The sequence below is a fragment of the Nomascus leucogenys genome, chromosome 24, assembly GCF_006542625.1.
Source record: "Nomascus leucogenys isolate Asia chromosome 24, Asia_NLE_v1, whole genome shotgun sequence".
Taxonomy (NCBI): domain Eukaryota; kingdom Metazoa; phylum Chordata; class Mammalia; order Primates; family Hylobatidae; genus Nomascus; species Nomascus leucogenys.
This window is the reverse complement of record NC_044404.1, coordinates 29089925-29104500: the sequence shown is the minus strand read 5'-3', so window position 1 is coordinate 29104500 and position 14576 is coordinate 29089925. Positions and strand designations below refer to the sequence as shown.

The window sequence follows — 14576 nt, the reverse complement described above, 5'->3', positions numbered from 1 at the left end:
TTACCTCATCTGATCCAAACAGGACTGTCCCCACTTTACAGATGATAAAGTAGGCCCCAGAGGGCACTAACTCTCCCAGGGTCTCGCAGCTGCTGGGCCCATCTGCCTGACACCAAAGCGTGAGCCTCCCATGCTGACCCCGAAAGAGCTGAACCTGATCCAGGGCCCCCAGTGGAGTGAGAGGCAGCTCTGTGGCCCTCAGGGGTCTCGAGATGATATACCCTACCTGAGGAACTGCTTCAGAGGCCTGGGTGGGGACAGCAACGGCCAGGGTCCCTTGGAACCAACTCTGAAAGTGGAAGGACCCTGAGTGATGCCTGGTCCACACTCCCACCATTTTACGAATGGAAAAACCAGGACCAGATCAGAACCCAGGCTTCTCCAGGGCCCTCCCACTGCACTGGAGGCTGGGGGCAGGCGAGCAGGCCCCGTCAGGCTGGTGAGACACACACAGGGCTGCTCTGTGGCATTCAGAGAGCACGTTTATTTACAAAGTGCTTTACAAACATCAGCTTATGCCTCCCCACAGCCCCCTGCGAGGTAGGTCAGTAGTCATATCTACAGTTTACAGATGGGGAAATTGAGGCACGGAATGGGGGTGTGGCCTGCCCCATTTTAAAGAGACCTTCCCACCCACCCATCCAAAAATAACAAAAGAAACAAAAAAGCACTGGTCCTACCTCTCCCTCTGAACTCCAGAGGGTATGACCAGCCCTGCTCTAACACTGCCCCTCCCCATAATGGTCAGCCTGACCAGAAGCCACAGGGGCCTCAACCCCAGGGGCTATTGTTCAGCCTTGCAGATTGTCACTGGCCCAAGCTGAGCAGGACAGGCCAGTGAGGCCTGAAGATTAAAGGAAGAGGGGGGCGAGGTGACTTCATTCTGCAACAGTGGGTCAGGCAGGGAAGGAGCCCCCCCATGGGGCACAGCAGGAATAGGCAGATCCTGGTTCAGGGAAGCTCAGAGCACGTATCAGGGAAGCAGAAGTGGGGAGGGATAGTGAGCAAAATATCCCAGGGGCTGCAGGGGGCAGTGGGGAGGAGGGCGCTGCAGTTCCCCTGGGGAGGACAGTCAGTGTACCCCACTGGCTATTCAGAACAGAGTCCTGCTTCCCCAGGACCCTCAGGGGCTGGGCCAGATAGAATCCTAGATGCCAAGCCCCAGTACACCCTCTACCCACATGCAGAGGGGGCAGGCTAAGTGGGAACCTTGGCCTGGGATGCTCTCTGCAGGGCCTCACTCATCCCTGCCAAAAGCCAGGATGGTGCCAAGGGCCTTGGCCTGAGTCCCCCAGAGCCGGCCGTCCTGAGCCCTTGTCACTCTGCCAGGCAGCGCCAGGCCTCTCAGCACAGGCCTGCAGGACCCTATGGAGGTGGGGCTGGGCTGCAGACTTGCTAAGCTCCTCCTTGGCCCACGACCTGCCCATGGGACAAAGCGAAAGGCCCTGCCCACAGTGGAAGGGGGAGCAAGAGAGCTCAGCATCCACTCCAGTGCTTGCCCCATGGGAGTGTGTCTGGGCAGAGCAGGAGGCACTGATCTTCCTCGCCAGTCCAGGATGGTGGGTCTGGCCCTGAGTGTGCAGTGGGTGCCCCAGGCCAGGGCCCCGCTATCTTGACTCCAGCCCCTCCAAGTACTCCAGGGCCACATCGTAGCAAAAGTGGTACTGATCCTGGGGAGAGGAAGACAGGGAGGGAATCATGAGCCTGACCCCCACTCCAGTATTGTGGGGGGAAGGGAACGGGGAGCGAGAGGGCAAGCACGAGCCCGAGCCCAGGCCCGCCCTCGGGGAGAAGGGGGAAATGGGGGTAATGTTTTAGGACCACAGGGCTAGAACCAAGGCCCAATGGTGGGGCCCAGATATGGGAGAGTGGGTGCTAAGGAACCTGGCCTGGCATGGACCAGGAAGGTGGAAGTGGCTGGGCAGGGGACACAGCCCCTCACCATGGTCTCCACCATGTTGGGTTTGTAGTTCCGGAGGGTTTTGGCAGCAAAGAAAACATCCACCAAGTTGTGGCAGCGGATCATCTCCAGGACCGTGGCGCAGGCGCAGAAGGTGCCGCTGCGTCCTCCCCCGTTTCTGAATGAGAGATGCAAAAGGTGAGGGGCGGGGCCTTGGAATCTGAAGGTAAGGAAAGGGCCAGGGAACCACGAGGGAGGGGCAGAGAGCCCAGAGGAGAGGGGCGGAGCTAGGGAATCTAGAAGGGTGGGGCAGAGAGCCCAGAGGTGAGGGGCGGAGTTAGAGAACACAGAAAGGAGGGGCCCGAGAGCCTAGAGGAGAGGGGCGGAGCCAGGGAACACAGAAAGGGGGGCCAAAGAGTCCAGAGGTGAGGGGCGGGGCTAGGAAACTAGGGAGGGCAAAGAGCCCAACGTGAGGGGCAGAACTAGGGAACTCAGAAGGGCGGGGCAGAGGACCCAGAGGTAAGCGGCGGGGCTGGGGAACCCAGAGGGAGGAGCAGGACCAGGTTAAGGGCGATCAGAGGCTAGGACATCTCAGAAGACATATTCTCAAGACGAAACAGACTGCGGATTCTGAGAGAAAGGAGGCCAGACACACTCCAAGAGAAACACCCGGAGAGAAAAAGGCAGTGACGAAGAAGGGCGAGGGAGCAGCAAGTGTACCCAGAGAGCAAGGTGGAACAGGAACGCTGAGAAGACCGGTCACCACCTGGCAACGTGGGCACACAGGCACAAACGTACCCACACCCCAAGTCAAGCCCACAACCTCCCACAGAGCTCCATCCCCTCCGTGCCTCTCCCTCCTTCCCTGTGACTCCACGTGTGGGGTGCCTCCTGGGGGATGGCAGACTGATGCGGCCCTCACTCCCCTTCTCAGGGGTCTTTCCCACCAGAACCAAAACCCCTGGGGGCCAGACCCGGACTGACTCAGCTCCCCACCAGCTTCCAGGAGGCCCAGCTTGCCATTCGAAAGGCTCAGTAAGTGCTGAAAGCATGAAAAAGTGGGGAGCGAAGGAGTGACTGCACCCAGACATGAGTGAATACATGAACTTATGAATGGGGCATGCAGATGGATGGATGGATGGATGGATGGATGGATGGATGGATGGATGGATGGATGGAAAAAGTCGCATGTGTGCATGCATGAACAAAGACTGGGATTCTGTTGGCATAAAAAGTGTGCCACAATCTCATGGGGTAAAAAATTCTAACCAAGGACTCTAATTAAATTGGCAAAGTCAGACATCACACAGAGGGTACTGGGCAGTTGTTCAGGGCTGAGTCTATAGCCTGGAAACTCACTGGATTCCTCCAGGGCCAGCCTTGGCTGGTTGGGCAGCATCCAGGCCACAGCCATCTGAGAGCCCAGGGGTTTCGGTGCCAGCTTTGCAGTCCAGCCAAAGCTGGCACCCTTTCAGACTGGAACTCTGCCCCTGGCTCCCCAACCCCTCCACCCGCCCTCCCGCAGGGCAGGTACTCACAGGCAGTGCACGATGGTGCGCCCATCCCCACTCTCAGCCTGCCACTTGTCCACCTCAGCCAGCAGGTGCAGGAAGGCCTTCTTGGAGTCAGGCGTGTCCCGGTATGCAGACCAGCGCAGGAACTGGAAGTGCCGCACCAGCAGGTGCCCCTCCTGCAACTGGGGACAGGGGCAGCCAGCCAGGGGGGACATGAGCACCAGGGTCCCAGGGGCCCCTGATGACCCAGAGGGTCATTAAAAGCTGCCCCAGCCACCACCCAGGGTCCTTCCCTGGGGCTCCTCAGACCACTCACCCGAGAGATGTTCTGTACCCGGAAGATTCGGGCCACTAAGTCTTCATCTGCTGTGCCCGACATAAACTCCACCTCCATGAGGCCATACTGCTGCCGGCCTGGCTCTGGCCAGTACTGCAGGCAGGGCTGGGCATGAGCACGGAGAGGGGAGAGCTGAGTAGAGCCTGGCCGGGGCTCACCCCACAGCCACGCCCACCCCAAGGGCTCCACACTTGCCCTGTGGCTCCCACGCACCCCGGCCCACCCACTCACTCCAGACTCACCTTCAGCAGCCCCCCAATCACCACCAATCGCCCACAGGCTGCAAGGCCCACCTGCCCCAATGCGTTCTGCACTGACACGTTCGGATCAGCCAAGATGAACCCTTCGCAAACAGTGCACTGATGCCTACTGCTGTGCAGCTAGAAAGCTACAACTTAACCGGTTCACACGCTCCTACATGAGGCTGCCTGCTTCCAGGAATAGGCCTGGATCACTCCCACCCACCCCAGAACCTCCCCCCAGCCTTCTCTCTCACTGCCTCTGCCCTTCAGCACCAGCTCACAGAGGTGGGGTGTCCTTGATGCTACAACACAGTTCAGGAGATGGAGTCAGGGTCCTAAATACAACCCCCTCCCAGACTCCAGACTGTGGAGGGACAGAGGAGGTGCAGCCCTATGACCACACACACACACACACACACACACACACACACACACACATCCCCCAGGCTAAGTATCCTAAGCCTCAGTTTCTAGTCTCAGCTCTGCCTGAAGCCCAGGAAAGGCTCTTCCTTTCTCTTGGCCTCAGTTTCTCCATCTGTAAAATGATTTCCATCCTCTTCCAAAAAGACACCGTGCTCATCAATCCCCTCTGACCAAAGCCCGTGACAGGAGGACACCACCTTCCTCATTTTGCCTCAGGTCCTGGCAACCCTATGCATTCAGAACCCTGCACAGGCTGCTCCCTCTCCACGGCTCACTCTTCCTCCACCTCCTCACCTAGTTAACTCTGCCCTTCCCACACATTGCACTCAGACACTACCTCCTCCAGGAAGCCATCGCCGATACATGATCCCCTGGGCTTCTCTGTCCCTGCGCCAGCTCTTTGATAGCGCTTTTCCCTCTGTGCTGTCGTCACTATCAGTTTTTCTACCTGTTTCCTCCTGGACCATGAGATCTGGGAGGGGCTGTGTCTCTTCTCCCTCTGTCTCCTCCCTGCCCACTGCAGGGAGCTGTTCATGGGCAAAGTTGGTTGAGCAGATGAGCAAATCAGTGCCCAGTGAACGACGTCTCTGTGAGCCTCCCTCTGGGCCTCTCCCCTCTACCCTAGCAAGGATAGTTCCTGCTGCACCCAGGGCTGAGGCCCATTACCCTGTAGTCCTGAGTCATTTTCACAAAGTGCCTGACTCATAAAGAGCCCAGTTAATGAAATCTTCTCCAGGAGGCCATTAAGAAGCTGTTGTGCTCATTTTACAGCAAATCTTCCTAGCCCCCTGGGCCCAGCAGAAAGCTGGGGTGGGAAGGGGTCCAGAGACCTAAAGCACATGGTCAGGCAGGGCTGGAAGGCTGGGTATCTGTACTTCCTACGAGCTCCAAAGGGAAATGGGGGAGTCAGAGGGGCTGCCCCCAGGCTGAGGTCACTGAACCAGTGTCTGGGCCAATCTCAGATGCAACTGTCACCCTCATCATCTTTGTCCCTGCCACATACCACATGCCTACTGTGCACCAGACACAGCAGTGCCACACATCCTATGCACACCTGACCTGGTCCTCACAATAACCCCATAAGAACAGATCCTATGATGGCCCCCATTTTACATAGAAGGAAAGTGAAACTCAAAGAGGTCAATCAACTTACCCTAGATCAAACAGTCAGAAAGTAGGAGGCTTGAATTGTATTCTACCTCGGAGGCCCCCGCGATGGCCGCTTTAGTGGAGTGACTAAAAGAGCAGAAGCTCTGGAATGAGGCAGCCGAGGCTGGGGAGCACAGCTCTGCCCCTCCCCAGCCATGTGGCCCTGGAGATGGCACTGAACCTCTTTGAGTCTTAATTTTCTCACTGAAGCCTTCCCTCCAAGGTCATTATAGATTCTAAATAAGACCATGAGTGCAAAGCAGTCCCTGGCTTAGCAGGGGGCCAATAAAAAAGCAACTGTGGCCAGATGCAGTGGCTCATGCCTATAATCCTAGTTCTTTGGGAGACCAAGGTGGGAGGATCACTTGAGGCCAGATGTTCGAGACCAGCCTGGGCAACATAGTGAGACCTTGTCTCTACTAAAAAAAAAAAAAAATCAGCCAGCTGTGGTGATACAGCCTGTAGTCCCAACTACTCGATAGGCTGAGGTGGAAGGATGGCTTGGGCCCAGGAGGTGGAGGCTGCACAACTTAGTGAGCTGTGATCACGCCACTGCACTCCAGCCTGGGCAAAAGAGCGAGACCTTGTCTCAAAAAAAAAGAAAAGAAAAAGAGCAACTAGCGGTCTCCCATCTGACACCCTTGTTTTACAGATGAGGAAACGGAGGCTCTGGGAAGGTATATGATTCGTCACACAATAAAGAGATGGCAGAGCTGGGACCCAACTCTTGGCTTTGGGGACCATGCTCCTGAATACACAGAGGACCTGGGCAGCAGGCAGCCTGTCGGCCTGGCCACTGGAGGCCTCACCCAGGCAGAGTTGGACTGGTTCAGCTGGTTGAGCATGACGATGGAGGTGCACCCGTAATCGTAGACCAGCCGCCAGAAGTCGGGCGTGGTGCTCTGCAGCGGGTGCAGGGTCACGATGAAGGCCGCGCTCCGTGTGTAGCTCTGCAGGGAAACCGGAACTCAGCAGGGCCCTGTTCCCGGCCCCTGGCCTGGGCTGAGCCTCTGCTCCAGGCTGTCTTCCTGCACTGCCCACCCTGAGTTGGACGCTTGTGCCCCACAGGACCAGGCTGCCTCCAGTGGGCCATTTCTGACGTTGGTCGGCACACGGAGGCCTATTGACAGGGTGGGCCCAGGCCTCTGGGGACCAAGCCCATGAGCCCCCAGAACTAAACAGCAAAAGTTTCCAAAGGTACGGCGAGGGGAGCTTGGGCATGAGGCTGAGCTCAAGGCAGAGGCTGGCCGAGCTTACTCCCTGCCTCCGCGCTTCTGCATCTGCTATTTTGGCTGCCTAGGCCAAATTTCCCAAATGTCTATATGGCTGTCTCCCTCACTTCTTTCTGGTCTTTGCTTATCACCTCCTCAAAGAAGCCCTCCCCTACCACCTCATCAAAAATAGCCCCCCACACACCCCAAATCCACATTAAACACTGCCTGGCTGTTTTTGTAGAAATTTCCAGTTGATGACATATCATTGTATATTTATTTCCTGACTATCCCACTCCACCTCCTAAAAGCAAGGTTCAGGAGAACACAGCTTTCAGGGTACAGTCTCCACCCAGAACCCTGTAGGGGCTCAATAAATATTTTGAATAAATAAATCTCTAGGTCCCTTCCAACTCCATAAACGAAGGGCCTGGGGCCCCAGGCTCCCCACGCAGTGACAGGCCCCAACGCTGCTCACTGCTCCCTCGTCCTGCCAGGGGAGCTGGCACCCGGCCTTCTCCCATCAGAGACCTGGCTCCCAGGCTCCCCTGGAGACCTGCCCTGCCCCACCCTGTGCCATGACCCCCTCCCTTTCCTGAGCTCTTCTCCTGACCCCCAGTCTTCCTCCTGACCTAGGGGCTGGCACAGGCTCCCATGACCCTGGTCTTTGGCTTCTTCTGGCCTTGACCCTAACCAAATGTTGATCTGCCCTTTGTAATCCCGCAAGGTGCAGTGCAGAGAAACAAGGAGCCCCTCTGGTCCCCCAGAGACCTCTCTCCAGGACTCTCTGAAGGCTCATGATTGAAAGCTCCTCAAGGCCAGGCCCAGCCAGACTCCAGAACTCAGGCCTGGGTGCCCAACAGGGCTCCTTGCAGACTTGACTACCACAAAAAGACTCCAGCTGGCCCCTCACTGACGAATTCAGGGCCTGTCTGAGAAATGGGGCCTCGTGGCTCCTGAGCCAATAAGACCCGCATGGCTGGGGTCAGGCGTCAGAGGCATCAAGGACCTCAAGAGGGGACAGGGCTGTCCCAGAACTTCTCCATGTGACAGCCCACCCATCAAGGCCAGGGAGCCCCAGCTCAGGACCCTCAGACAGTCTCCCTTCCAGGCCCCCAATGTGCAGATGGGCACACCAAGGCCAAGGACGGGGCTGGGCAGGAGGGCACAGCTTCCTAAGTTTAGTTCAAAGATCTTCCCAGTACTACACGCCACCCCTCCAGGACCTCTGACCCCTCGGCAGGCCAGATGTCCCCAGGCGCGCATATGAGCACACACATTCCATCCACCAAGCTGAGTGACAGTGACTGATGGGCCCCTCACATCTCTCTCATCAGTGGCTAGGGCAGCTCTTCCCCTCCCCTTCAGCGATGCCTGGAACCCCCTGGGAGGTCACCCTCTTTAGAGAAACCCCACTGTCCTCTGCACTGTCCTGCCAAGGAGTTCCTGGCCAGGCATCAGGCCATAAAAAGCCCATCTCCCTCTTACCCGCTGTGGGAGAACCTTCCCCGATGGCATCCTTCATTTCTGCGTGGAGAGACGCAGTGGTGACACACCTGGCAGTGACACACCTGGCCTTGGCCCACCCTTCACTCACTCCTCCCATGATCGAGGCTGCTTGGCTCCACTCCTTCCTCTTTTCCCAGGCCAGCCTACCCTCAGAAAGCATGCACTCAACTGCTCCTGCTCCCCTGCCAGTAAAGGCCAGTCCCGGACGGGGAGGGGTGGCCTGCGGTTGCACGGCCATATCGGGGAGGGGCGAAGGAGCGGCCCACCCATGGGCCACACATCTCAAACTCCATCTCCAGTTTTATCTATAACATATGATCTCCACCCGTGTGTCTCCTGTGTCTATATCTGAACTGGCTCCAGTGTGGGAGAGGAATAGGGATTATAATCCTAGACCCTTCCCGCCTCAGACAGCAGCATCTTGGAGCCATTTAGCAGGGGCCTAAAATGCCAGCACCCATCTCCGGCGCTGCTTCAACCCTCAGTAATGGAGGCAGAGCCCCTGAGCTGGGAGCAGGGAAAGGGCTGGGAGCGGGGAAAGGGCTGGGAGCGGGGAAAGGGCTGGGAGCGGGGAAAGGGACTTCTAAACGGTTCCTGAACCCTCAGATGGCCCATGCCCACCCAGGGAAGAATGGGGCCAGAGATCACTGTCCCAGGCCCGGTCCTGGAGCAGACTCCAGCTCATTCTCCCTAGGACAAGCTCCCCTGGCTCCAGACATCAGGTCTCAAGTTCCATCTCCAAACCCTCGAGGTATCTCCAGCCAAAGCCCCCTGAATCACTCATCCTACCCCAGGCTCTGCTGGGCCTGATCCTGGAGACAGCCCTGCCTAAACTCCACTACCAGACCCCACTCAGGCAGAGTGTGGGGGGCACTGGCTTGAATGCCCTGAATGGAAGATCCCTAGGGGTAGGAGGGTCACGCATGGGCCTGTTCCCCAGAATGGGCAGAGGTTCCACCAACCAGGGCCCTCAGCTCTGTTCCCTTGCCCCCGGACCTTCCCTGATGCTGCCGGGAGGGGGAGCCCCAGAGCCCACTCCACCCCGAGCTCTCACGTCAGTCAGGGCCGCATTAATGTAGTTGTTGGGGTCCCCATCAGTGGAGATGAGGAAGGGCAGGCAGCGGTCGGGCGGCAGGACGTCCATGCTGCGGTTCTTGTCGCGGTTTCGGGGCAATAGGGCGATGCTGCACTCCTCCACGTCCAGCGGCGGGGTGACCGAGTTCAGCGTCTACAGGAGGCGGGGGTGGGGACAGAGAGTTATGTCCAGGGCTTGCTGGGCCTCCTCACATCCCCGTGAAGGAGGCTGGACAGAGTCACTAACCCCATTTTATGGATGGAGAAACTGAGGTCCAGAGAGAAGGGTACAGGGCAGGGAGCCAGACTCCCTGTCTCTAGGCCATTGTAGGGCCTGGACAGAGCTCTAGAGACCAGTCTACCTCCTTGCCACCCACATAACCTCAGACAAGCTACTGCATCTCTCAGCCTCAGTTTCCTCGACTGTGAAATAGGGAAGTAATATGCCTACTTCATGGGGCTGCTGGGAGGCCAGAGTGAGACCACGACAAGCACTGGGCTGAGCTCGGCATACATGGGCACAGCGAGGATCTTTACTAGCTGACCAGTGTCTTCACTGAGGCAACCCCTGAAACGCCACACCCTCCACAACGCAGACCCCAAGTACTTGGAGAGGGGGTCACCTTCCTTGGTCACGGCCCCGTCTGAACAGAATGAAGTCCTAAGCACCGGGCACTGAATCACACCTGGATTTCCCGGGCATCTCCTCCGCCCATGTGCCTTCACACCTCACACATCCAGACCCAGGGGCTCTCAGTTTCTTTCTCTTGTTCTTGAAGATCCCTCACAGGGAACCACAGTCTATCATGATCCCCAAAGCCTGACACCCTCCTCCGGGAATCCTATACCTCCTGTGAGAAGTGCCAGGTCCCCAGCACGTGCCATCCTGCTGAGCCGCTGCAGGAACCCTGGAGTGGAGGGGACTTCTGAGGTCTCTGCCCACCCAATGATCACTCTCAGGCTTCTCTGGAGAACCAGCCTTTTCCCATCTCAGCCATGTGACATGGTGAGGCTGGTCCTGCCCCAAGAGCCAGGCTTTGGGCATGTGACCAGAGCCAAGGGCAATCAGTGAGCTCCACCTCTCCAACCTGTGACTGGTCCAGGGATGGGAACATAAGAGTCTGATCTAGGACTTTTGGGGGGATGCTGGGAGCAGCAAGTGCCTTTTTCCTAAGTTACCGGAAAATAGAGATGATGGGAGCCCAGCACTGCTGGGGGCCAGGTGCAGGTCTGAGAATGTAGCCAAAAATAGGAGAGCAGAACCAAGGCAGACAGAAACCACCTGTTGGCATCATCATCTGAGCCCCTGGATCCAGCCACAACTGAAGCTGCACAATCCTCAGACTTTTCAGTTACAAAAGCTGGAATTTTTTTTTTTTTTTTTTTTTTTTTGAGACCGAGTCCTGCTCTGTGCCCCAGGCTGGAGTGCAGTGGCGCGATCTCGGCTCACTTCAAGCTCCGCCTCCCGGGTTCACGCCATTCTCCTGCCTCAGCCTCCCGAGTAGCTGGGACTACAGGCGCCCGCCAACACACCCGGCTAATTTTTTGTATTTTTAGTAGAGACGGGGTTTCACTGTGTTAGCCAGGATGGTCTCGATCTCCTGACCTCGTGATCCGCCCGCCTCGGCCTCCTAAAGTGCTGGGATTACAGGCTTGAGCCACCGCGCCCGGCCAAAAGCTGGATTTTTATCACTCACAACCAAAAGAATCCCAATGAATACAAACATTCCAAGGGACATATTAACTACTTTTCTTCTCTGAATAACAAAACTGAGACTCAGAGAGGTAAAGGGAATTGTCCAAGGATCTTCACAGCTCTTAACCAGGTAAGCCAGGATTTGAACCTGGGTTTATCTGACTTCAAAGCCTGGGCTCTTAACTGCTTTGATGCACGCCCTCTTCCGCTGTCCCAAAGTCCTTCCTAGTAGCTCAGCTCTGTCCCTCCAGCTGTGGCCTCAGGCTGGTCCCTGCTTCTTGGCCCTCAATGACTCCTGCAGTACTAAGGATGCCCCAACACACACACAGACACACACACACACACACACACCTATACACACGTACTCGTCCCCCACCTGGAACTCTTCCCGCAGCTGGGAGGAATTACTCTGAGGATCAATGCGGATCATCTCCTTGTAGGTGGCTTTGAACTCACTGACAGGGATGGTAGTCTCCCCACACAGGCAGGCCTCCAGGATTGCATCATGAATGAAGATGTACTGCTCCTGGAACAGGAGATGAGAATGAGGCCGAGGAGGGGCCTAGAAGCTGGAGATCTGTGGTGATGGGGCTTAAGCAAGCTCAAGGTTGAGGCAGGGTGTCCCGAGGTGGAGGCCAACCGTGTTACTACAGGCTGGACCAAGCCTACCTGAAACAACCTCCATGGACATGGCCCTTTATCTCCTATTTCATCCCTACTCCCTATAACAACCCTGTGAGTGCTCTGAGAGGTGGAGGACAGCTCACCATCACACATCCAGTGAGGATGCAATCCCAGGTATGTCAGCTCCAGGACCCGTTGTCTGACCCCACCCAACAAAACACAGGGGAGCAGTCCAGGATGACCCTATGCGGTTGGCGGCCCAAGGTCAGGGATGACCTGAGGGAAGGCAAGAGCCTCAGGACACCCTTTGGGCATGCCCCACCGGCTCCAGGATCCTTCACGAGAAACTCCAGTCCTAGAAGTAATGGTGGGGACAGGGCCGGGTCCCCGCACCTCAGTCTGGATCATGTTGACGCGCCGGGAGCAGAGAGTCTTCACGCAGTTGTAAATGTCCACGACGCCCTCACACTCTGCCATGTCCAGCATCACATCCAGAACGATATAGCAACCTGTGCGGCCGGTGCCCGCGCTGGAGAGAGAGCGGCCCCGGACCACGTCAGAGCTTTGGGGAGGAAGCATGGGACTAAGGAGAAGAGAGGAGGGCACTGGCCATGTCTACACCATACAGGTGACACGGACACAGAGATGATTGCCCCTCCCCCAGTAAGGAACCAGGACGCAGGCTGCTGGATGGAAGAGCTCTGGTGAAATGTGCTAGAGGACAGAGATGGGATGGGCCTCGGGGAAGGAGAGGAGAGAGGGTGGGGAGAATGCAAAGGTGATGCTGGCTCAACCTAGCAACTTAGATTAGGAGAGAACAGGAATGATGATCCTCCGAGCTAATTCAAGAATGTTCTTTCCTCCTGAAAACCACCGAATCTCCTACACATCCTTGAAAAGCCCACACACTCATACCCATTCACATACCCACTGGAGCATCCCTGACCCTTCCAGGATGATCATTCTTTTGAGTTCCCAAAGCAATGTGGGCAGGTTTTTATTAAAACACTCTTCGTGGCCAGGCACGGTGGCTCAGGCCTGTAATCCCAGCACTCTGTGAGGCCGAAGTGGGTGGATCACTTGAGGTCAGGAGTTCAAGACCAGCCTGGCCAACACAGTGAAACCCTGTCTCTACCAAAAAATACAAAAAATAGCTGGGTGTGGCGGCAGGTGCCTGTAATTCCAGCTACTCAGGAGGCCGAGGCAGAAGAATCGCTTGAACCCAGGAGGTGGAGGTTGCAGTGAACCGAGACCGCACCACTGCACTCCAGCCTGGATGACAGAACAAGATCCTGTCTCAAAAAAAAATACTTAATTCAATAAAACACTCTTCCTGCTACATGGTCACTGTTTATGTGGCTGTCTCCCTAACTTGACTGGGGGCACATCAAGATCGTTGTCCTCACATGAGGTTGTGCAGAGTTGAGGGGGAAGGAGAGTGGACAAAGATGACAGCAAGATTTCAGGTTTGAAAACGGTGGCATCCACGTGTTGCAAGGACATATAGCAACTGAATACCCCACATACCCCTGGTGGGGCTTAACTTAGCACAACCCCCTTGGAAAACTGCTCAGCAATATCTCCTAAAGCTGAACGTTCACAAGATAACAGTTCTACTCCTACGTACATACCACACAGAAAGAAATACATTTCTTGGCCAAAAGACATACGATCGAATGTCCTTAGCAGCACCACTCATAATAGCTTAAGACTGGAAACAACCCAAATGCCTATCACGCAGAATGGACAGACACACTGTCATTTATTCACTCGATGGAAGATGATCCACTGTGGACGAGCCTCACAAACCTGAGGCTGAGGGAAAGAAGACAAACGGCAAAGAGCACATGCTGTATGATTCCATTTATGACAAGTCCAAAAACATGTGAAACTAACTGTGCTTTAGAAGTCAGAATAGTGATTCCTCTGGGACTAGGGATGGGGGAATTCAGGCCAGAAACGGGCTCAAGGGGGCTTCTGGGAACTGTTCATGTTCTGTTCCTTTCTTAACTTAAAAAAAAAAATTTTTTTAGAGGCAGAGTCTCGCTCTGTTGCCCAGGCTGGAGTACAGTGGTGCAATTACAGTTTACTGTAACCTGGAACGCCCATACTCAAACAAACCTCCCGCCTCAACCTCACAGGTAGCTGGGACTACAGGCTTGTGCCACCACAACCCACTAATTTTTTTATTTTCGTAGCAATGAGGTCTCACTATGTTGCCCAGGCTAGTCTCGAACTTTGGGCCTCAAATGATCCTCCCACCTTGGCTTCCCAAAGTGCTGAGATTACAGGCATGAGCTCCTGTGCCCAGCCAATGTTCTGTTTCTTAATCTCAGTAGAGCTGGTTATTTCACAGGTGTGCTCAGTTTATGAAAATTCATATTTTTAAACATATTTCTGCACTTTGTTTTAAGTGTATTATTTATCAATAAAGTTTCGTTTTTAAAAGATGGCATCTTAAAGAGGCCTAAAGAAATCAAAGAGAAGCTGGTGTGTGTGGCAGGGCAGGGAGGACGGCTCTACCGTGCAGCATGTGGGGAGCTGATAAGACAGTAGAGGAACCACAGTGAGACACAGGCCATGGACAAAGCCACACAGGCTGGGGGTTACGCTCTCCAGGAGGAGACAGAGGGCAGGCCAGGACAGCGTGCTGGGTCCCCATTTAAGAAGCAAGAGAAAGATGTGAAGCCGGGGAGGAAGCAGAGAGAGGAGGAGGAGCTGGGGTCACGGGAGCCAGTCAGGGTCTGCAGAAGGTGTGAAGGTCAAGGGATGGGCAAGGCCCACTGGGTTTGGTGGAGAGAAGTGAAGTCCTTCCCACCCCCAGGCCAGGCCTAGCACGCAGCAGGTGTGCAATGAAAAGCTGCTTACGGAAAGCAGGCAGAACTCAATCGTGCCTG

The 14576-nt window shown here is 55.9% G+C and overlaps 1 protein-coding gene across 10 annotated transcripts in view; it reads right to left on the bottom strand.

Moving 5' to 3' along the window:
- Positions 1-460: 460 nt before the first annotated feature.
- Positions 461-14576, bottom strand: part of PTPRU (protein tyrosine phosphatase receptor type U) — a 94371-nt gene continuing 80255 nt past the window's right edge. For 9 of the 10 annotated variants that reach the window (XM_030805488.1, XM_030805485.1, XM_030805489.1 and 6 more), the window contains 8 exons: positions 12073-12208; positions 11432-11581; positions 9340-9513; positions 6375-6515; positions 3731-3856; positions 3439-3596; positions 1943-2078; positions 461-1670 (listed from right to left, as the gene is read on the bottom strand). In XM_030805488.1, the coding sequence (XP_030661348.1) occupies positions 1608-1670; positions 1943-2078; positions 3439-3596; positions 3731-3856; positions 6375-6515; positions 9340-9513; positions 11432-11581; positions 12073-12208 (1084 nt within the window). In that variant the 3' untranslated portion in view covers positions 461-1607. Of the gene's footprint in view, positions 1671-1942; positions 2079-3438; positions 3597-3730; positions 3857-6109; positions 6516-9339; positions 9514-11431; positions 11582-12072; positions 12209-14576 lie in introns of those variants that run through there. The other variant, XM_030805490.1, reaches the window with a different exon arrangement.